This window comes from Sceloporus occidentalis, unplaced genomic scaffold (genome assembly GCF_023333645.1).
Source record: "Sceloporus occidentalis isolate IW3139 unplaced genomic scaffold, rSceOcc1.0.p SCAF_5, whole genome shotgun sequence".
In the NCBI taxonomy this organism is placed as follows: domain Eukaryota; kingdom Metazoa; phylum Chordata; class Lepidosauria; order Squamata; family Phrynosomatidae; genus Sceloporus; species Sceloporus occidentalis.
The window spans coordinates 25,735,303-25,759,105 of record NW_028316985.1 but is presented as its reverse complement, the minus strand read 5'-3'; the positions used below and the strand labels follow the sequence as shown (position 1 = coordinate 25,759,105).

Here is a 23,803-nt window from a genome sequence, read left to right as displayed (position 1 = left end):
GGGGACGCTAGGGAGGCCTTTCCCTGCAGCCTGGCAACCCCCCTTTTCTTCCCCCTTCTCGCTCCTGGGGAGGTTTCTTCTGCCCCTTCCAAGCCTGAAGCCCGCCTTTTCCCACGGTGTCTCCTCTCTCTCCCTGCCTTTTGGTCCAAGCCTGGCAGGTTCCCCTTCCCTTCTGGCCTGAGTGTGTGCTGCTCTCCCTTTCGCCTAATCCCCTTCCCTCCTCCCCGATAAGAGGAAGGATCTCCCTCCTTTCCCTGGCTTGCCCTCCCCGCCTCCTCCTCCTCCTCCTCCTCCTCCTCTCAGGCTTGAACTCGCTTGCCGCCTCCTTCCCAGTCCTCCTCCATCTCTTGCCATCCTCTCCTCCCCTCCTTGCCTCCTGGCTGCCTTGGCCGTCGTCTTGCCCAGCCTTAGGAGGGGCCAACCCTGCCTGCCTTGGGTGTCTTTTGGGGGGGAAGGAGCGCTGGCTGGCCTCCCTCCCCATGCCTTTGCTGCCTCTGCCGGGTTTGGACGCTCCGAGGAGGAAGCGGGAAGCCCGCCCAGCTCTTCTGTCTTCGGGGGGATGCCGGCGGGGGCCGAGGAGGAGAGGAGGCCGATGACGGCGAGGTTGAGGATGAGGATGAGGATATTGACTTGAGGCTTGGCTCGGCCATGGATGGGATGACCTGCTTCATGGTCGCCTTGGCCTGGCTGGTGCTGGCTGCCCGGGGTCCCCCGTGGAGCCTCGCCCGCCGCCGGGGGCTTTGGGAGGGTCGCCCAGGCCTGCTCCTGCCCCTCTTGCTCGCTCTGCCGGCTTCTCTGGCGGGGCCACCGGCAGGTAAGGGCACCGGCAGGGCTTCCCCCTGCTTTCCGCTCCAGGGCTGCAGCCGCACTCCAGAAAGAACGGCTCAAGGCTGTGGAATTCTGGCCGGGCCCCACAACAAACTCCAACTCCCAGAATTCCATAGCCTCGAGCCAGAAAAGAGGGAAAGCGGTGCCAAACCGGTTTTTTTCTCCAGTGTGGATGCAGCATTGCTTTCCAGCTTCTTCTTATACCTTCCGAAGACTGGTGTTTTGCCTCTTTTCCAGGACATATTGTCACGGAGATGGCATTTTTGGAATGAACCTCTTTCCTTACTGCTCCACTATTTATTTCCATGTTTATTAAAATGATTTCTTTTCTTATTTTATTAAATAAAAGTGATAGCCGCCTCGAGTCCCTGAACCAGGAGGAAGACTGGATGAAAATGAATAGTAGTAGTAATAATAATAATAATAATAATTGTTATTATTCAGGGACTAGTGTGATGTTGAAGGTGTAAAAACCACACAGTTTGGAAATCCTTATTCCTTGCTGCCTGCCCTCTTTGTGTGTTTCACACAGAAAGAGAGGATGTCTTTTTTAATATATATATAAAAGATGTATATGTGTGTGTGTATTGCAAGATTCAACCAGCAGAAGCCCTGCAAAATGTCTCTTAGGGCAGGAACATTATATATATATATGTATGTATGTATGTATGTTCCTGCCCATATATATATTGTATATATATGGGCAGGAACATGCATACATACATACATACAATATGTTCCTGCCCCAAGAGACATTTTGCAGGGCTTCTGCTGGTTGAATTGAGAATACCAAAGGTACAAGAATAGTCTCCCATCTGGTTATGGAGCTTGAAATGTGGACTGCCCTTTGAAGAGAGATGTTACACTTGGCTCATTTGGGATTTGCATATTTTGGGGGAATGATGGAGGCATTCTGAACTTCTGATGCTCGCACCCAAAGCCTTCAGTGGGCACTTTAGGAGCATTTCTAGGATTTTAGAATACATGCATTTGGAGCTTCTGGGTGGAACAGCTAGTGTTGAGATGAGGAAATGAACCCAGTATACAGTTCTGTAAGACTAAACACTGTTCTCTTCCAAGAAATAAATACCACATAATGAGTCTTTGGGTCTTGCCTTGGAACAATACGTCTGGTTAATGTTTTCTCACTGGTTTAAAATGTAATGATATTTTCTTCTGCTTGTTGTTGATCATAGAATCTGCATAGTTATACAGGACCTGTTCAATTGTAGCAGACGTAAAAATGCCTTATGGAGACTTGCATTTGTTAAAAAATGTATCCTTTGCTCCCTCTCCCTAACCTTGATGGCCCTGAATTTCAGAGATGGCATTTGAGGGACTGTCCATCATTTTTGGTTGTATGCTTTAGTTGAAATCTACATTTAAAGACATTTTTAAAAATATGTTGCTACACTAATATTTCAGAAGCACTGTTACAGACAAAATAGATATAGTCTCATGTGAAGAAGTAGTGATTTTACTTTGATACAAAGCTTCATTTTTTGTATATGTATGTAGTGAAGAAGTATTAACTTATATACATGTTGGTCATTCATAGTGTTTTGCTTTCTTGACATTTTTAAATGTATATTCCTAAAAATCAGAGGTGAAGGCATTTTTTCCATTAAGGTTACTGGCCAGAATGAGTCAAGAGCAAAGTAAAAGTTGGAAGTAAATTTGAGAGATTCCCTGGGTAGATTAAATACACGATGCAGCAGTGTAGGTATATTTCAGAGTTCAAGCACATGGGTGAGAGCTTCTTTAGCACTCAGGGTATCATTAGAAATGGATTATTCATTAGAGAACTAGAACAACAATTGATTATTCCTCAGAGAAACACCAACTGTTTATTATCAGCTGGAAGTATGGTTTTTGGTATACTCAAGATTCTGGCTTGGCTCTTATTGCAGTTTTGTCAACATAATGAAAAGCTGTGAGAAATCCCCAAAATCATGATGCTTAATGAGATTTTAAAACATAATTTGGGGTCAGGATTCTATAATGTCAAACTCTTTGTACAGTGGGCCCAGGGGTTTGGGTCCAGGACCCCATGGATACCAAAATCCATGGATGGTCAAGTCCCATTGCATACAGTGGCAAAGTAAAATGGTGTCCCTTATATAGAATGGTAAAATCAAGGTTTGCTATTTGGAATATATACTTTTTAAAAAATATGTCCAAGTTCTGGATGCTGTGGATGTAGACTCTGTGGATATGGAATGTCAACTGTTTGTTTTTGTTGTTAACTGCCCTTGAGTGGATCCTGACTCATGTACAGTAGTGGTTTCCATGAGTTGTTTTGACTCTGCACTGGTCCAGTGAAATGGTGGCAGCACCAGGAATGGGAAGAGATGGTTTGCTCCAAGCTGCTTATTTCTAGAATGCTTGGCTTTGAAGGACCCTTTCAGCCAAGGTATTATGGTAAAGGTGGCTTGGGAAATCACCTGAGCCAAAGCACTTACATTGTCAAGCCACCCCTACCACAGTGTCATGGTTCCAAAGACTCCACAAAGCCAAACACTAAAGAAATACAGTTGGCCCTTCTTATATACAGAGTTTTTAATACACGGATTCAAGCATCCATGGTTTGAAATGTTCAAAAAAGTATACATTTCAAATATCAAACCTTGATTTTCAATTTTTTTAATAAGGGACACCATTTTACTGTGTCATTATATTTAGACTTTCCGCTGTGCTTTCTGCAACCGGACTTGTTTATCTTGGATTGGCCTTTTTAGTCATCAACGCACTTGTAGAAAGCGTGGGATGAGTCCTTCCTGAATCTTCGTTCGTGAAGTAAAGCCAGAGATATTTAATGGGACTTGAGCATCCATGGATTTTGTTATCCACGGGGGATCTTGGAATCGAATCCCAGCGTATAACAAGGGTCCACTGTAGGTGGATTAGAGCCAACTGTCATGTCTTCCTGTTATTGCTTTCTTTTTCTTCTTTTCCTTGCTGCTGGCACCTTTTTACCCCTCTCTTTCATGCAACTACACTAGTGAAGTTACAGGATATTCACCTTGGTCTTTAAAGTATGCTGTTGTCATGTTCTGAAAAACTTCTCAGTTTCTAAACAAGGGGAAAATAACCCTGAAAATATAGAACACCCACTTGTTGTCTTATTCTTGAAACATCTGGAGTTCACTTGTTGGATCACCCATCCATTGCTATGATATGATGCTAGGAAGCATGTGACTTTTTATACGTTGTTGAACTGGAGGTCTTATAATCTCTTACTACCCTCTATGCTGGTTGATGTTGGTGGGAGTTGCAGAATACCAAAAATCTAGAGGGCCAAGCATTCCCCAACTCTGTTATGTTACTTGTTTCAGAGTACAGTTCATTGTTTTGGTGTTTATTTTTCAAACCCTTAACAATTTGGGCCATGGTATCTAAAGGACTTCTTGCTCCAGTACTGTATTGCTTTTAGAGATGCAAAGGCCTGTCGTGGGGGCTAACAAAGTGGGAAATTGCTTTTTTCTGCAAATCCTTATTTTTCTGGGGGGGGGGGGGAATTAAAAATGGATTATGAAATACAGTGGGCCCTTAAAATGATGGTGATACATGAGCCATTGGTTACCAGAGAATTGCAACTTTCTGGGAATGAGAGAAATAATTGTAGCCAAATATGGTACTGATTCCCAGGATACTGGAAAACAAAGCCAGTTGCCTCAGTTTTCTGAGAAGCATTCATCTTTGTATGGGATCTTTGTAATTCTGGATCTTAGTTTCATTTGCTGAATTCTTTTTGTAGGAATGAGTGCTTTATGCCTGCTCAACATTGTGAAAGACTAGAGGAGACAGAATTATTTTCTTTGTTTTACTTGGTTTATTCTGTTCGTCTCTTGCTGGATTGACATAACCTGGCACAGCTAAAGAGGTTCTTTTACAGTTCGGAACTTTTGTAGTTCCATTTTAAGGGGGGGAAAGGAAATAAAAAAGAAAATTCAATTTGCAATTATTATTTGAGTAAAATACACCAAACATGATAATTTTGTGCTAAATCAAGTTCTACACAACTAATTTTATTTCCCCAAATGTAATAGTGATTTATATCTATAAAGTGCTTATAGTATGTGTGCATGTATATTCATTTCTTCCAAAGTTTTAATTTTTTACAAAAAACTTTCTCAACATTTTAAAAAATCTCTTGACTATTTGTCAGTGGAAATCTTTAGAAGGTGCATCTCTCTGAATGCTGTTACTAGAAAAAGTTAGAATTCTAAATTTAGAATTCCTTGCCTTCTTCATTTTTTCTTTTTCTCTTTGATGAATGGTGAAAATCAGACTCTTTTTGCTGGGCTTTTAACAATCATTGAATTGTTCCAACTGGAGGTGCTCCAGAATAAAGAGCACATTTTCCCCCTTTTCAGGTTCCAGCCCCTTTCCTTGAAATTCCATAGAAATCTACATATCTGAGTGAGACCCAAACCTACTTCTCTCTCCCTCCCCCCCCCCCCCTTATCTTTGTTCTCTATTTTGTTTCTCAGACTCTTGAAAAGTGACACGAACATGGGAAATGGTTCATATTGGGACTAGACAAGATGTAAAACATGGTCATAATTATGGTGTAGCCTTCTCATACTTGGTGTAGCACTCTTCAGATGTGCTGAACTACAACTTTCAGTAGCGGTTACCATAATCATGGTGACTGGGGGATTTATTTATGTATTTGTTTACTTATTGGTTGATTTATTATCCTGCCCTTCTCCTAGCCAAATACCCAAGGCAACTTGCAACATATTAAAACAAAAGACAACTAAAAATTATTAGTGCAAAAGTTTTTGAAAATCAAAGAAAGTTAAAGCAGTTGATTTATTCATTTATTATCTTTTTCCCAGCACCAGATCGAAGGTGGCTTACACCTTTTAAAAAAAAAAAAAAAAGTACACTTAAAAACCTATGTGATACAAATTCTAAAAAACATTAGTGTTGAGTTTTGTTAAAAACTCAACACTATAGCAGTTAAAAATACATTAAAACATAACAAAAAGATAAAAGCAGAATTATCCCATTAAAAGAGGCTTCTGTTGCTGTAAGCTGAAAGCCAAAACCCTGTCTAAATGAGCTTTTAACATAATAAAAAATGTAATAATTTGGGTTTAGACCTATTTATGAGAGCCAGCAAAGTGTAGTGGTTTGAGTATTGGAATAGAACAACAGAATTTTATTGCTGGAAGAGACCATAGAGTCTATCCCCCTGTCATACAGGAATACACAACTACAACATTCCTGAAAGATGCCCATCCAACCTCTGTTTAAAGACCTCCTTTTGTAATTTGAATCCATTTGTTCATGTTCTGATTTCTGGAGCAGCAGAATACAAGCTTTGTCCATCTTCTACTTAACATCCTTTCATTTAAAGGTAGTTCTTCATAGGGCTTGCTTTCCAGACCTTTGTTCATCTTGGTCACTCTTCCCTGGACACATTTCAGATTGTCACTATCTTTTGTGAACAGTGATGCCCAGAACTGGACACAATATACCAGGGCAGAATAGAATGGCACTGCTGTTTCCCTTGATCTGGACACTGTACTCCTGTTGATGCAGCCCAGAGCTACATTGACTTTTTTGGCCATTGTTTCTTAATGTTAACTCATGATTAGTTTGTGCTCTACTAAGACCCCTAGATCCTTTTTATGTGTGCTGCTATCAAGCCAGGTGTCACCCAGTCTGTATTTGTGCATTTCATTATTTCTGGACTCTGAGAACCCAAGGTTTGAATCGTGGTAAACCCAGTTGGTGATCTTGTGCAAGGCACATTCTCTTAGCCTTAGCAGAAGGCAATGACAAAACTCCCTTGAATTAATCTTGCCAAAAATCCCCATTGTGATATGGCCACCATAAGTCAAGTTGAAGGCATGTAACAAGAAGATGTATTTGGAGGGTTGTAGACTGGAGAGCCATTTTAGTATTTGGAATGGATGGCTGAAAGAGAGACATCACAATAATGAAGGACTATTGTTGCAGCTGGAAGGGAGGGAGAATTGTTGGTCTAAGAAACTGTATTTCATGATCCCAGTCATATATATTGAGGCTCATAAAAATTTTTCTGTACCATTTAGGAACAAATGGAAGTATATCTAGAGATTTCTGAAAGTTATGCCAAGGCCAAGAAGTTGAGTATAATGTGGATAATATGAACACACTATTAAAGAGCATCATTGTTGAATTCTTCTGGATTAATTTTACTGTTTTACAAGTTGGAGACGTTTTTTTCTTTTTTAAACAGAAAAGAATAGTATTTCTTTGGGTTGTTAGGTAATTTATACACATTAAGATTTTGTCATTCATCAGTTTTTCTCAGCATCACTGTAACCTTTCCTACAGATATCATCTATTGGACTTCACTAAAAAGTTTATCAGTGCAGACCTTTTCTTTAGGTTCTTCCTTAAGCCCGGAAGACTTGCCTTGTGGCTTTTCTTCTTGTTATGGCAAAATCAACTTTTCAACAGCATTTTTCCAGCCTTGGAGTAAACTGTTGTGTTTGTATACTCTCTTCTTTTTTTGCTGGAGAGTGGGAGGAGGAACAATGGAAGCTGACCAGATACAGAACATGGAAACATTATTTTTAAAGGATGAAGCTCCCAGAATTCATCAGCCAGCTGAGTTGTAGACAGTAAAGCTAGATGCATATGGGAATTTAATTTGACACTAATACCATAAGGTGTTGTAAGGGTGTGTTGTAAGCTGCCTTGATGTTAAGCATCTTGGGTTCCATGCTGGAAGAAAGGTGGGATATAAATAAAATAAAATAAAGCAAACATCTTTAGCCCTACTGTAATTTCTTCATTTCCCAATTTGATTTGAATTGCCTGAAGTTAAGGGTGGATTGTTGGTTTTGGAATGCAACACTACTGCTTATGGCAAATGCATTTTGAGTTATTTGAACTTATAATAATATGTTTATTTTGGAGTATTTACCAGGCATTTCAGGAAAAAAGTAATTCACAAATTAGCAAGCAGTAATATTTGAGTATTCCAAAAAGCTTTCCACAGAGAAATATTCTAGATGTTCATACCTTCCATCTTTTGGGTGGGTTCTTTTTTGTATCTGTTGGTGTAATTGGTTTCTTCCTTTTTGTAACTATAAACATGGCAGTGGGGTAGTGCTGATCATTGCATTGGGATTCTGCATTCGTGTTATAATACAATAATAATTCTTCCTTAAAATGTTCTGCCTGAGCTGTTTTTTTATACTGTGTTGATGAAACTTGATGAAATTTGTTGAAATATCTATACAGATGACTTGCTTATTCTGTTGTCTAATTTGCACAACAACAAAGAATCAGAGTTGGAAGAGACTGCAAGGGCCATCCAGTCCAACCCCCTGCCATGCAGGAAATCTAAATCAAAGCATCCCCGACAGATGGCCATCCAGCCTCTGTTTAAAGACCTCTAAGGAAAGAGACTCCACTACACTCCGAGGGAGTGTGTTCCACTGTCGAACAGCCCTTACTGTCAGGAAGTTCTTCCTAATGTTGAGGTGGAATCTCTTTTCCTGGAGCTTGCGTCCATTGCTCCGGGTCCTAGTCTCTGGAGCAGCAGAAAACAAATTAGCTCCCTCCTCAATATGACATCCCTTCAAGTATTTGAACAGGGCTATCATATCACCTCTTAACCTTCTCTTCTCCAGGCTAAACATCCTCAGCTCCGTAAGTCATTCCTCATAGGACATGGTTTCAAGAATCATAGAATCGTAGAGTTGGAAGAGACCTCAAGGGCCATCCAGTCCAACCCCCTGCCATGCAGGAAATCACAATCAAAGCATCCCCGACAGATGGCCATCTAGCCTCCGTTTGAAGACCGCTAAGGAAGGAGACTCCACTACACTCTGAGGGAGTGTATTCCACTGTCGAACAGCCCTTACTGTCAGGAAGTTCCTCCCAACGTTAAGGTGGAATCTCTTTTCCTGTAGTTTGCATCCATTGTTCCACGTTCTAGTCTCTGGAGCAGCAGAAAACAAGCCTGCTCCCTCCTCAACATGACATCCCTTCAAATATTTAAACAGGCTATCATATCACCTCTTAATCTTGTCTTTCTTCTCCAGGCTAAACATCCCCAGCTCCCTAAGTGTGTAGCTTGATCTCCTGCCTTTCTCCCACAGCAAGGCAGGTTGTGGGACTGCAAAGAAGAAAAGGAGGAGGAGGAGGAGGAGGCTAAACATCCCCAGCTTCCTAAGGTGTTCCTCATGGGGCATGGTTTCTAGACCCTTCACCATTTTAGTCGCCCTCCTTTTGACACACTCCAGTTTCTCAATGTCCTTTTTTAATTGTGGTGCCCAGAACTGGACACAGTATTCCAGGTGGGGCCTGACCAAAGCAGAATACAATGGCATTATTACTTCCCTTGATCTAGACACTATACTTCTATTGATGCAGCCTAAAATCGCATTGGCCTTGTTAGTTGCCGCATCGCACTGTTGACTCATGTTCAGTTTGTGTTCTACTTGAACTCCCAGATCCCTTTCTCATGTAGTCTCGTTCAGCCGGGTGTCATCCATCCTATATCTGTTCATTTCATTTTTCTGCCCTAAGTGCAGTACCTTGCATTTCTCCATGTTGAAATTCATTTTGTTAGCTTTGGCCCAGCTTTCTAATCTTTTAAGGTCATTCTGAATTTTGATCCTGTCCTCTGGGGTATTAGCTACTCCTCCTAATTTGGTGTCATCTGTACATTTCATAAGTATGCCCCCAATTCTGTCATCCAAGTCATTGATAAAGATGTTGAATAGCACTGGGCCCAGGATAGAACCCTGTGGGACCCCACTGGTCACTTCTCTAAGCTGTATTTTGTTTAACATGCTGGATTGTGATCAGTGAATGTTGCAGGTTTTGTACTAGACTGAACTGCCCTCTTATCTCTTCTGTAACCCAAGATATACAAGTTCTGTCTCCTTTATCTGGAATCTGAAATCTGAAATATTCCAAAAACCCAATACTTTTTTGATGGGTGGCTGACATAATGACACCTTTGCTTTCTGGTGGTCCACTGTACACTAATTTTTTTATCATGCTTAAAATTATTTTAAAATATTGTATAAGATTACCTTCAGGCTATGTGTATAAGGTGTATATGAAATATAAATGAATTCTGTGTTTAGATTTGGGTTCCATTATCAACATTTCTCATTATGTACCTCTGGTCTCAAGCATTTTGGATAAGGGAGAGTCAACCTGTGCAAACTCTAGAGCAATTATAATATGGTATAGAATAAGATGTACCGTCTCACTTTAGGATTTAAATGTTTCCGTATGTCAATTAATGCTAAAATTCCCATATTTCAGAACATTTTTTTTGTATTTTCTACAACATCAGAGTCTACAACACCATAGTTAGAAGAATCTTGATGCCTAGAACGTCAGTCCAAAATATTTGGCAGAGAGCCCATAGGCTACTGTTGCTATTACTATTACTGTACCTATACAATTACTTGTGTGTATATAGAAAATTTGCATATACACATAAATAATCTTTAAAGTTTATATGTGCATCTCTACAACTATGCATGATGTTGATGTTGTTGACAATATAATAATAGTAATAATTATATCTCAAACTTTGCTCATAAATATATTCACATTTCTGCTCTGCTTTCTGTCTATCCTGTGCACTTCAGCCAAAGCAAGAGACCAATCTGGATTACAGCTAGCATTGCTTTCAGAAAAGGAGGTTCAGACATTGGCTCTTTCAGGCAAAGCACACTGGCTACTTGGAGTGGCTTCTGTCTGTTCTAGGCCTGGTCGGCCTCCAATCATCCCAGGACCACAGTGGCAACCTGACGCCATGGTCTCCAAGCTGGCCACTACACTACTGTGGCCTTCAATGGGTTGCTGACAAGGAGCAGCTTTTTGCCACTCCTTTTCTGGCTGGTTTCAGGCCACCTTAGGTGGCCACGGAGCAGCTATTGGTCAATCCGGGGACATGCATCAACTGTATGCCATGCCTGCAAAGCAGCAGGAAGCTGGGGGTTTTGATTTGTTTGTTTTGGCCCGTCTTTTTGGGGCCTTTGAATGCTTGTTCTCATTTACTACCTAGAGCATCCACCAGTCTCTGTTTGTCTAGTCTGCAGTCACCATCCTGAAAGTGAGTCTAAACAGATGGCTTTCAGTCAACAATATCTGGCTAAGCTTCTGGATTTTTCAGCCCTCCCAAAATGATATTTCAATGTCACCTAGCCCAGAAGAGGAGCAACATGTGGTCCACAGGCCATTTCTGCAACCCAGCACCAACAGGCATTCACTCACTAGTTCACATGCAATAGCAAATCATGATTTGCCAGTTCACATCCACTTGCTCTTTTGATCAAATTAAAGTTGGTAGCTGCCACATGAACTGGACAAAGATAGTTTTCTTTCAGATCTCAGCTGGAAATCCACTCCAGCTGTGGATTACAATTCTATTTTGGCCCCAAAATGGTTTAATGTACGTAATTAATCATTGCGGGATCTAAGGGAAGGAACTGGAATATTTGAATACAGTAAACTTGATACTTGGGTATGAATGGCAAAACCATACTCACCTGTTGTTATGTGTGATTCACACCAGTGTTTTTGATAGCCATGGATTTCATTTCAGTTGTTTAGATGATGGTGGGTATATTTACATTCAGCCAATTGATGTCCTGAAACAATGTATTAAGATTATAATATATAGTAGCATCATGTGAATTTTATCTGTACAAATCTGTGTCTTTTTGAAGTCCACTAAAGAAATTCTCCAAAACATAATAATGTTGTTATTATGTGCCTTAAAGCATTTCCGACTTATGGTGACCTTAAGGCAAACTTCTCACAGCATTTCCTCAGCAAGATTTGTTCAGATGGGGTTTGCCTTTGCCTTCTTCTGAGGCTAAGAGAGTGTGACTTGTCTAAGGTGGCACAGTGGTTAAATGCCTATACTACAGCCACTCACTCACAAACCATAAGTTTGAGAATTCAGTACCAGTGAAAGGGTTCAAGCTTGACTCAGGTTTGCATCCTTCCAGGGTCTCTAAAATGAATACCCAGATTGTTGGGGGCAATTAGCTTACACTTTGTAAACTGCACCCTCCCTCCATCCACCATCATCCAGAGGGAGAGAAGGGCAGGCCAGCTCCATCAGGCCTTGCCGGAAAGAAGAAGAGCCCTCCCTCCAGCCACCATCATCCAGAGGGAGAGAACGGCAAGCCAGCACCATCAAGCCTTGCCTGAAAAGAAGAAGAGCCTTCCCTCTATCCACCATCATCCAGAGGGAGAGAAGGGCAGGCCAGCTCCATCAGGCCTTCCCTGAAAAGAAGAGCCCTCCATCCTTCCACCATCATCCAGAGGGAGAGAAAGGCAAGCCAGCTCCATCAGGCCATGCCGGAAAGAAGAAGAGCCCTCCCTCCAGCCACCATCATCCAGAGGGAGAGAAGGGCAAGCCAGCACCATCAAGCCTTGCCTGACAAGAAGGAGAGCCTTCCCTCTATCCACCATCATCCAGAGGGAGAGAAGGGCAGGCCAGCTCCCTCAGGCCTTGCCTGAAAGAAGAAGAGCCCTCCCTCCAGCCACCATCATCCAGAGGGAGAGAAGGGTAGGCCAGCACTATCAAGCCTAACCAGAGTAAGAAGAAGGGCCCTCCCTCCAGTTCATCTGCTATGGTCCAGGCCTCCGAGGGAGAGAAGAACTGCTGGACATTTACTCTTCCCCACTGTCATTCTCTTTTCCTTTAGTGTTCTTTTAGATTTAAGCCTGAGGGCAGGGAAATGTCTAATTAACAAATTGTAAGCCGCTCTGATAGCCTTTTGGCTGAAGAGCGAGGTATAAATAAATTATTGTTATTAAATTATTATAAGGTCACCCAGTGAGTTTCTGTGACTGAGCAGGGATTTGAACCCTGTCCTCTGGAGTTGTAGTCCAATGCTCAAATGACTCAGGCTGACTCAAAACATAATGCATCCTTCCTGAATCCAGCATTTTAATAAATATAAAATACCAATCCAAGCCAGGCCATTTGACCTTATACTAATGCCCAAGAAATAAAGAATAGTCTCTTAATGGGTGCTGAAAAGGTGAAAATGCTTGCACAAGGCAGATTTATCTGACTAGAGTATAGTGTGCAGAGAGGAGTGCCATAGAAAAAGCCTCATTCTTTTGAAGAAATCTTTCAAACATCTTTGGAAAGGGACACTGAAAAAAATGGTCACAAATATTAATCTTGGGTTCTGGGTAGATTTGAGTGGGGAAGGACAAGGTACTTGAGGTACTGTGGTCTAGCCCTGGCAAACCTTTCGGTGTCAAGGACAATATTTTGAATTGCTCATGGAAACAAATGATAGCCAGTGTAAGCAGACCAGAACTGAGTTGAATATTAAAAATGCCTTGTTAGAGTCAGTAGCCCAAAACAATTCACATACTATTATGGCACAATTCCACTATTAATACTGTAGTTCCATAAGGAATCCTGGGATTTGCTGTTCAGGGAGGAGCATTTAGACTTCTCAGCCAGAGAGCTGCAGTTCTTCCCCAGATTACAAATCCCAGGATTCCACAGAATACAGGCAAAGCCATTGTTTTTAACAGTGCTATAATTTTGTAGTGTGAAAGAGTCCATGCTGTATTCTGCAATAGCTGACATATCTGAACAGTCATTCAAATCCATTAATCCAGTGGTCCCCAAACCTTTTCTGGCTACCATCCCCTTTCTTCTTGCGTGATAACCCTAGCACCTCCCCCCACATGTGTATTTATTGATACTATATTTACTATTCTACTGCTAATTCAAAATAACCAATTTCAGTTACTTCTCCCTTTCAGCCTGGTCACCCTGGGAGTGGCAACCAAGCTCCTGGCTGACCAGCAACCAAGAAGCTTCTCACTCATGCCACCCCTTCAGCAAAGGCCAGTGCAGACAAAAGGGCTCTCAGTCATAGTCAATGTTCACCAATTACTTGGTTGCTTCTCCCAAGGTAAGGAGGCACAAAGGGAAAAACTTCTACCTGGTGAAGAAGGACTCTCAATTCCTCTTGATTTGGAGTAGAAACAGGCACAGCTGGTGTGTGTAGGGGTTTACAGAGGTCACATGCCCTGAACTGGATGGAGACTGGCACAGATGGGGAAAGAGAGAGATACAGGAGCCACTACAAGATGAAGGACACTTTCCAAGAATTGGTCCCAGATACTTCTCCCTCTTCCTCATCAGAGACAAGTCTTCCCCAACTTCAGCTGCCCCCCCCACACACACACACATACACAAACATGGTTTGTTCTGTTAACTCTTCTCTCAGCCTGTCTGATGAAAGAAAACAGGAGCAGCAGAGCAACTCCAGCCTACCAGCCAAGTCCCAGCGAAGCTCACAAAGTTTTTAAGCAGGGTCCCAAATTCTTACTGTTTCTTTTCCTGTACTGTCATGTGCTCCAACTCCTTGCTCTAGTCAGTCAGTCAGTCTGTCCCAAAATGGTGTTACTCTGAGCCATAGAAGTGACGTCTTCTATCCATGCCTCGCAAGAGTTTCCCAATCGCCCCTACCACTGCTAGTGAATAAAGGAGGGAGCATATGCAGGCAGGCAAAGAGCAGGAAACACCACCACACAAAATGATTGGTGAGGCTGAGTTGTAGTTTTAAGGGACCCTGAAAAGAAATTTCATGCAACTTTCATGCCCCCAATGTCCTAAAGCCTGCTGGTTCCCCTTGTCTTTCTTGCGCACCAATTCTTTGACTCAATGCCCTTCTAACACCTCCTTTTCCCTGAACCTGTAGTCCCCTTTTCTCTCATTGCCCCCACTGAATCTTTCCACTATCCTCTAGTGGGGCATACTGCCCACTGTGTTAATCATTGTCTTTTTTGTATACATGTTTCAGTCTTTTAGAAGTGGATCTGAGTTCTAAGCAGAGATGGGGGTGGAGGGGAATCACACATGTATAAAATAATTTTATGTCATCTTAACAGTATGACCTGCTTCTGTGTGTATTTCAGATGTTTGCCCCTCTAAGAAAGTCACTGCCTCTGTCAATTACTAGAGTGAATTGACTTTCTGAATCTTAACAGTTCCATTTTTGGTCACTTTCATTAGCACAGAAAAAGGGGTAATAATCAATGACAGCAATTTCCTTCACTTTCTTCTTTTGTAATTGTCTCACACTCTCCACAGAGTCTGAGAGAGAACATACATAATTTTTCTCTCTGCCACAGTCTACAAAAAATGATTTATGTGTGATGGTTTGCTGTTGGCTGATAAAGTGGTTCATGGGAGGTTTATATGTTAGCCAGGGCTTTCAATTTATCGTTGCCCATGTTGCTTGTGGATCAATAATGCAGTGCAAATGTAAACACCCTGCACCCTCTTTTCTGATGATAGGACATCTTACATTGAAAATCTCTTTTGGTGCGTGGCTTTCATTTACTTTGTATATGGTTCCTTTGAATAATGACAATAATGTAACATTTGTCAGATGTGGTTTTTCATTTACAAGTATTGCATCAGCAAATGTGATTTAGTTGATAGAAGATTAGACTTTTGGAAGATCTTTTTCAAAATTATATGTAGGCATGCCATGGAGTCAGCAGACAATGTATTTCATAGTTCTGTTGAATAAAAGGCCAGGAAGGGTAACATACAAATATACCTTTATGGATACTACAATACATATGCATGCTAAATCCTATGGCTGATTCTAATGTGTGTGTTTGTGAGTCTCCCCCTCTTGGCCATTGTTGATTCTGAGGGCTGTGTAGATCAATCACAGTCACAAGCTATTATGCACTTTGCATGTTAATAAGTGCTATAAAATAATAATTCCATTCCATTGTACATTTCAGTATGAATGGTAGTTCAGCAAATTATGAGATGGAGGTCTACTTTACACATTATATTTTTATACAGATGCCAGAGATACTTGTGTCCAGAAGCAGCCTAGCTTGTAAAACAGTAAGCCACGTGTTTAAATTCTTTGGAAGTTGATTTAGTAATATGTTGATACCAGACACTCTGTGAAATACCTTGTGTCATGGTGCCACATGCATTTTTCCCCTTGCATATGATGTTTTTTACAAATGACTTCCTCATTGATATCCATGGGCTCGTAGTCAGTCAACTTGATATTTAAGGATATAAAATTAGTATTGTTGTGACTAAGACAGAAAAGAAAAATATGGAAGACTATGAAATAAAGTCCACTACAAAGAAGGAGGAGATACACCCCCAGATTTGTCTATAGAGAATCAAAGGCTTGTTTCAAAATGAAAAATAAAGACCATTTACAGAATGCTTGGAAATGCATCTCCCCCTTTTTTCTTGTGGTTGATGTGACTAGGCATATTTTATCACCTGAAATTCCAAGAGTGCCAGTATTTGGTTGTTCCACTTTTTGCAGGTACACAACTGACAAGAGATCCAAACTCTATGCTGACAAGAGAGCCAAATCATATTGGATGTCGCATTTAGAGTAGATCTGTTCTTTAATTGTGTCTCAGCACCAACGTAAATGACTTGACTTGACTCACTAGGCAAACTCTAATTGGGACTACCAATATGATTTAAGACAGAGATGTCAGATTTCACCTAACAGCTGTTGATTCACCTTAAAAGAAATGTATTGGTTCCAGAGACTGGAATAGTTATTTGCTGAATAATCACTTGGTTTAAAATTTTGCTTGGAGTATCTCTTGAGACTGTGATTCTCTGCCTACTTACCTGAGAATCAGCCATCTAGAAAATCATTGGACTCATGTTGAAGTAAATAGGATTGGGCTGTGAGTTTTAAAATTCAAGTTGTGTAGACATTGACATGTTATGAGGCAATGTTTGGTAGTGCTGTACCATCTCTTCCAGCCAGAAGTAGGAAAAGATGCTTCTTTTGCAACTTTTCCAGCATCTCAAGTAAAGTGCTGTCTTGAAATTGTGGGCTCTTTTTAAATAAGAGGGGCATTATTAAGAGACACAGCTGATTATGCGGGGAATGTTTTTTGCCTCAAAGTGTCTGTGCTGCATTGGGACTTGAGGCCAGCTGTGCAATATTTTTGAGTGAAAGCAAACTATCCATCAAGGATTTCTGAAATTCTTCTGTTGCAGTAGACAGTGTCTAAAATAAATGGTATACAACAAGATTCTGGAATCATGTGTGTCCAGAACATCTCAGCTGTCAATTTAACTGTTAGTATCTGTTACGTTATCTATATAGTCTGTCCTGAGGGTGAGACTTCTTCTTAATTTAGTGACCTCCATTTGTACCACAGCAGTGGATTAAAGGATACAAAATATGCACCATATTCTGGAGTTCAGTATCTGTCCATATTCCAAATTTTCTTCATACAAATTCACAGTGACAGGCAGCCTTTGACTTTGAAAACCCAACTCTTGAAATGTGCCATGCTCTAATAAATTATTCTCCTGCTGGCAAGGTTGCTGATATTTTAATTTTGATATGCTTCAGAGCATGGCCACTTTCTTCCTCCACCTCCACCTCTTGGTCATGCAATAAAGCAGTAACTGCCAAGTTGTGAGCCATAGAGAAATCTTAGAAATCCAGGGCATAAAGGGTCTTTTTCATAGGTGCTGGAGCAAGTACCTGAACTTTGCCCATTGTGTGCTAAAGAATTCAGATCTGTTCTCTCTATTTTAGTGAATGAAGGCATCCATGGCTGCAAAGGCATTATGGTCTTTGTTTGAGTATAATAAATAAAGGAAATTAAAACTTTTATTTATATCCTACCTCTCTGTCCATGACAATCAAGGCGGTTTACATACAAACCACATATCCCAACAGTTCCCACCTCCCTTAAAACATCAAATTAAAGAATTAACTGTTTAAAACATACATTAAAAAATAAACAGAAGCAAGCAAGTAGGGCTACAGCATATTCAAGGGACAATTCAGTTGGTTGGTGGCTGGGTAAGCTATTCAGGAAAGGCCTGCCAAAAGAGATCTATCTTGACAGCCCTTTTAAAGCTATCTAAGGTGGTAATCAATGGATCTCCTTTGGCAGGCTGTTCCATAATCTGGGAGCAGTTGAAGAAAAGGTCCTCTGGGCGGTTGCAATCAGCCGAGTTTTTATAAGCTGCAGCAGATTCCTCCCAGAGGACCTGAGTGTGCGGGGTGAATTATATGGAATGAGGCTGTCCTGAAGTTAGGTTGGACCCAAGCCATGTAGGGCTTTAAAGGTCATAACCAACACCTTGTACTGCGCCTGGAAACCAGTGAAGTGATTTTAAAAAAGGTGTTATATGATCACTTCTGTTTTTTCCAGTAACCAACCTGGCTGCCATGTTCTGAACTAATTGGAGTTTCCAGACTAAGCATGAGGGTAGCCCCATGTAGAACACATTGCAGAAATTGAGTTGTGAGGTTACCAGCGCATGTACCACAGTTTCCAGGTCTCTCATTTCCAGGAAAGGACGCAGTTGGCATATCAGCCAAAGCTGATCTGTAGTTTGCAAATGAAAGTGGAGACCCTCTAGCTATCCTCCCACCACTAAAGACAATATCCTATGATACAAAATGTGATCAATTACCATCAAAGACAAACAATTGTAAATATGCAAAGAGTGCTTATCACGATGGCTTCCAAAATATTTGTTAACTGCCATCAAGTCTATTTCTACTTATGGCAACCTTATGAATAAAAGACCTCCAAGTCATCCTATCATCAGCTCAGGTTTGGCACACTCAGGGCCATGACTTCCTTGAATGAGTCTATCAGTCTGGAATGCTGCCTTCCTCTTTTCCTACTGCCATCTATTTTGTCAAGTATTGTTGTCTTTTCTAGTGAATCGTGTCTTCTCATGATATGACCAAAGTACAACAGCCTCAGTTTAGTCTGTTTGGCTTCAAGGCAGAGTTTAAAGTTGATTTGCTCTATGATCTATTTACAGTGTACCCACGTTCTACGTGGGCGCGACTTATGCAGCTTTCAGCATAAGCTGAAAGAAGGCTCGGCGTGCCTCAGAAGAGGTAATGGCTGCAATGCACCATGCCGCAGGCACAAGCTCAATTCTTTTGAATGGGGCTCGAGCATATGTGGAATTCCCTCGCATAAGGGAAAGGCCCACTGTATTTGTCTTTTTAGCAGTCTGTGGTATTGATGGATTGTAGAGGATGGCTTTTACCCTTCTCTTAGTCCTGCCATTCTTGGAGGCATTTTGGGTCAGGGTGGGCAGGAGGGCCTCCTAGACTGTGCAACTTTTTTGTCCCTCCTTCCTATTCTTCAGGGAAATACCTTTTTTTCAGGCAAGCCTTTGACATTTAAACTGGACTGCTGCTTTAGGAGAGGTTCTTAGCAGGATTAATGCTGTTCTTTTCTTTATTGATGTGTTTTAATTGCATTTTAATCTGTCCTGCATTTTAATTTATGTTGGTTTAATTTTTATTATTTTAAAAAAATCTTGTGTGCTATTTTTTATTTTTTGCACAGGAATGGCTAGGTATAAGTCTAGTGAACAGAGAAATACTGTAAAGGGGAACTTGTACAGTTGAATTAAGACGAAAAGGGTTGCAAACTGGCATAGTTAGGAACATATCACCATCAGATAAGAAACTTAATTTTAGGTTGACTTTCTTAACATAAATTATGTTCAGGGATTAACAGTAGTTACAGTTTAGATTTTCTGGTGGCTTTCGTGTCAGAAAGGGTGAACATCCATTCTGTGTTTAAGTATGACTTTAAATGAGCTATCCAGAGTGCTGAACATTACCCTTAAATTGGTTCAGTATTGGGAAACACCTTTAAACTCTGGACTGGAACCTAGAGGGGATTCATCACTCCACTGACATGGAAGCCAAACGTTTCCAGTAACGAGAAATGTTAAACAAGTTGGCTTTAGACTTCCGGTGTGGGATGAGAGGTGAGAGGATCTAGGTTGCAGTTGCTCTGACCCAACCTCGCTGAAGTGGTACTTGATGGAAAAGGGCTAATATTAAACCCATCCGTAGTCTCTCCAATAAGAGGGACTACCAACTGTAGCTTGTCAGGGGACAATCTCAAGTCAGTGCCAGAAATAGAATTTTGTTATCTTTTGGGACCGGACCAAGAGAGACTGAAGGGCTGAGTCACCTATCACAGCAGCCAACTCCAAATTCCTGAGACCCACACCCCCCAAAAAAGAGAATTCAATTAAAGTTAAAACAAAGCTGAAAGATATCTTCACTGCTTTCCTTACTTTATTTTATCAACATCTCTGTGGTGAAGCACCTGTAAAGAAGTAGGCTTGCTTGGTGAAATGAAGTGGAGTGCCAGAAGCTGTTGGTTCTACGAAACAGTAAAGCAAAATAAAAGCTGTAAAGCATTGTAATAGCTGTAAAATAAGGTGCCAAAAACGTTGTAAATGGCTGCAAAAGAATGCTGAAGTGAAGGAGAACCGGAATAAGAGGTGGAAAAAGATTGGAAATGTTTGAAAGACTATGGTAAAAATCTAGGATGGAATTCGAAGATTTAAGAAATATAAGAAAAGTAAAAGTAAACACTTTGTAAAATGTTGTAAGAAGCTACTCATAATCAAATTACATTATTTTTTAATATAGGTAATTTTTATTACTAATGATATAAAAAGTTTAATATACATCTATTATTTTGTTTGTAAAACCATTTTGAAAAGAAAAAGCCTACTGTCAATAGATAAATATAATGGAAACAGGAGAGAGATTTACAATTTCATGGATATGGATATAGCTTTGAGGATAAGGAAGAATTAATGAATTCATGGAAACTACAAGAAGCCTTTAACTCTTTTTAGTGTTTATTGTATATATGTTACTAATGTTATTTTGTGTATATTGTGTGAGTTTTGTGAGACATGTTTTTTATGTTTCTATTTTTTTTAACCTTTGTGAATAATAATAAAAAAAAGTTGACTTTACTGACTTTCCATAGTGAACCTTAATGGGGACTCAAGATCTATTTGTTCTGATTTATCGGTGGCCTTGTAGCCATTTATAATGTTACCAATGCAAGTCAACTCATGCACCCTCTTTTTCTGGAGTATGGCATTCTTGCTGTATCTCCACATCTGCTGTTAATTTTAAAAGCAAGGACTGACAAAAGAGTTTGGCATTCACCAGAGAACAGGTTAATTTTTCTCTACAGCTTGTCATTCCTTTTGTTCATCTCTAGTGCTGCAATCTCACAGTTCTCTCCTATGTTAGAAATTGTGTTGGCATGTGAAGGCATGGTGCCTTGAGCTATTTTCCAACTATAATTCTTACTGGTGACGTGGTGTTTGTGTGTGGCACAGGGCACAGTACCTCTTTGGGGGGAAAAAAAAGATCACTAGATTGATTTGGGGTATGGTGCATCTGGCTATCAATCCTTAAATAGTATTAATTGCTTTGCAGGCAGTTCATGTCAAAGCAAGAATGCTGACAGTACAGTTGGCCCTCTGTATTCACAGATCCTTCATCCATGGATTCAAACATCCATGGCTAGAAAATGTTTTAAAATATATAAATTCCAGAAGGCAAACCTTGATTTCACCATTTTATATAAGGGTCGCCAATTTACTGTGCCACTGTATTTAATGGGACTTGAGCATCCATGGGTTTTAGTATCCATGGGGGGCCCTGGAACCAAACTCCAGTGGATACCAAGAGATCACTGTACTAAACATATTACAATTTACAGAAAGCAATGCAGATACTAAATATTTGATGTGCAACACAATCCTGTTTATGTCTACTCTGATGTAAACCCCATGGAACTCAGTGGGACTTGGTACTCTGAGTATATCACAACCTTGATAGCATATGCTTCCTCCCCAGCTATTATAACATAGTTTATACATGCATATTTTATCATCAGGGGCTTATTTATATCCAGACTCAGCCACACTACCCACACAAATCAGTGGGACATATTAGTTAGGATTGACTTTAGTGCCTTTGGCCCAAATTCAGTTGCAAGTGCCAACTGCTGTAGACCTATCAAGTTGATAATGCTAAGTCAACACTTACGTAAATCATTGACTCAGTAGGTCTCCTCTGTTTGGAAATAATATTTGGATTTATATTACTGATTTCTATGGCTCTACTCTAAGTATGACTAAGTCTGGATAGAAGCCAATATGTGCATTAGCTCACCATTGATAATATAATGTTTTTTGCACAACTCACATAGTATTCCTTACAAATCTGAGTTCTCGATATTACTATTCAGAATTTCAACTTCTGAAATTCAAAAACCAACTTTTGTGCTCTGCTCGTTGCACTATCCTCACTGTCCTGTGCCAGGTGCTTGTTTCACCTGCACTACACTCCAAGAATTGGTGTGTGAAGTGATAAACTTGGTATTTCGTCTGTTAAATAGATGCAGCTTAATGTTGTGGATCTTTAGATTTAAAGGCCTATGGAACATTTTATGGTTTTCCTTTCAGTATGGCAAAAGCCTTTCCCCTTGAATGTATGAAATGTGTGTTAAATATGTTATTGGATTACAAAAATCTTGGATAGCAGACATTGACATTTTAGTGAAAATTACTTGTTGCCGGTCTCTTTGTAGCCAGAGTAGTAAGGAAAATTCCTCCCTGGTCAGACTAAATTAATTCAAATAGAATTATACTGGCCTTCCATTTTTCCTTGGCTGATGAAAATGTCTCAACACCTACTATGGAAATTACTTAGTAAAAGGAACTTATTGAAGAAGGTTCTCATTCATCATTTTGACACCCCACTGCATGGGAATTAGCAGCCACATTAACAGACCCCATGGATATTCATAAGCTTTTGTTGATCTTAATATTGAATGAGTTGTCTAGCTTTGCAACCTTACATTAAGCAGGTTTATTATTGCTGAGACAGACACTTTTTTTTCATTTGGCTAGAGAGTGGAATTTTTATTAGTTAGACATAGTTTGGATAATATTTTCTTTACTGTCAAATTAAGTCTTCAAAGTTGCAGTGACGGCATTAAGAAGTATCAGCACTTCCTGTGAATTTTTTTGAGCACAATTGTGTTGCACTGTGAGCATTTTGAAGTACTTCTACTCCCACGCCTTGACACCCCCAACCACTTCTGCTTATTGCCAGTATGTTAATACATTTTGATGATATCCTGAAGAGAGAAGTTTAATGATGAAAATATTGCAAATAAGTAACCTGTATCAAAGCTTTGGTATTTCATTAATATTGGAGAAAGCAAAGGCTGAGTTAATTTGAGAGAGCTGAAATAAAAATCACAAGAAAAGACTTAAAGAAAAATAAGAGCAAGAGTGGAAAAAATGCAATGGAACATAATTGGGCTGCAATGTATTATATAACTAGAGTATTATATAACTAGAGCTACTAAAACTTACTTTTTTGGACTATAGCTCCCATGGGGGATTTATTGTAGTCCAATAAAAGTAACTTTCTCAAGCTCTCTATATAATACACAGAGATTATGTAATTCAGTGACCACAGGTACCTGAATGCTGATTTGTATGACTAGACCCTGGACTGATGAAGAGGTCAAGAAAGTAATTCTTCTACCTATTTTTCCTCCTTCTTCCTCTTCCTTTTCATCCTCCACCCATTTGTATATACGTCTTCTTTCTGTCAGCTGTTTGCAAGAGATGTTGCTCAGAAACCATATGGCAGATTAGGAATTATGTGGCCCTCCAGATTTTCTTGGATTGCAACTCTCAACATTCCTGATCATGCTGTGCTGATGCTGCCTATAATGGCTAGGTATGCAGGAGCTGCAGTCTAACTACATCTGGAAGATGGCATGATTCTCACCCCTGCCAGAGTATATGCGTTATACATAAGTTTGAAGAATACCTAAAGAGAAAGAAAGATGGTGGAAGGAATGAAAGCAGCAAGAACAAGAACCTCCCTCTCACTGGCCCATTCAGGGTTCCATTTCTCTTCCTTCCAAATGCACCCATTTGGCTTAAGTCTGGCTGTTTGCAATAGACACTGACTGTCCTATTACAGTCAGTTTATGGAGATAATGTATTCTGTGTCACAGTGTTTTATCAGGTGATATGTCTTCTTCAGATCTAGCCCACTGTATGGAGGAGAGTGAGTAGGTATGGTTTCTCCTC

At 40.4% G+C, this 23,803-nt stretch overlaps 1 protein-coding gene across 2 annotated transcripts in view; it reads left to right on the top strand.

Annotated features, from left to right (window-relative positions):
- Positions 1 to 436: 436 nt before the first annotated feature.
- KIAA1549 (KIAA1549 ortholog) overlaps positions 437 to 23,803 on the top strand; it is a 165,080-nt gene continuing 141,713 nt past the window's right edge. Inside the window, exon 1 of one of the 2 annotated variants that reach the window (XM_089527932.1) lies at positions 437 to 814. In XM_089527932.1, the coding sequence (XP_089384058.1) occupies positions 649 to 814 (166 nt within the window). In that variant the 5' untranslated portion in view covers positions 437 to 648. The remainder of the gene's footprint in view (positions 815 to 23,803) is intronic. The other variant, XM_089527931.1, reaches the window with a different exon arrangement.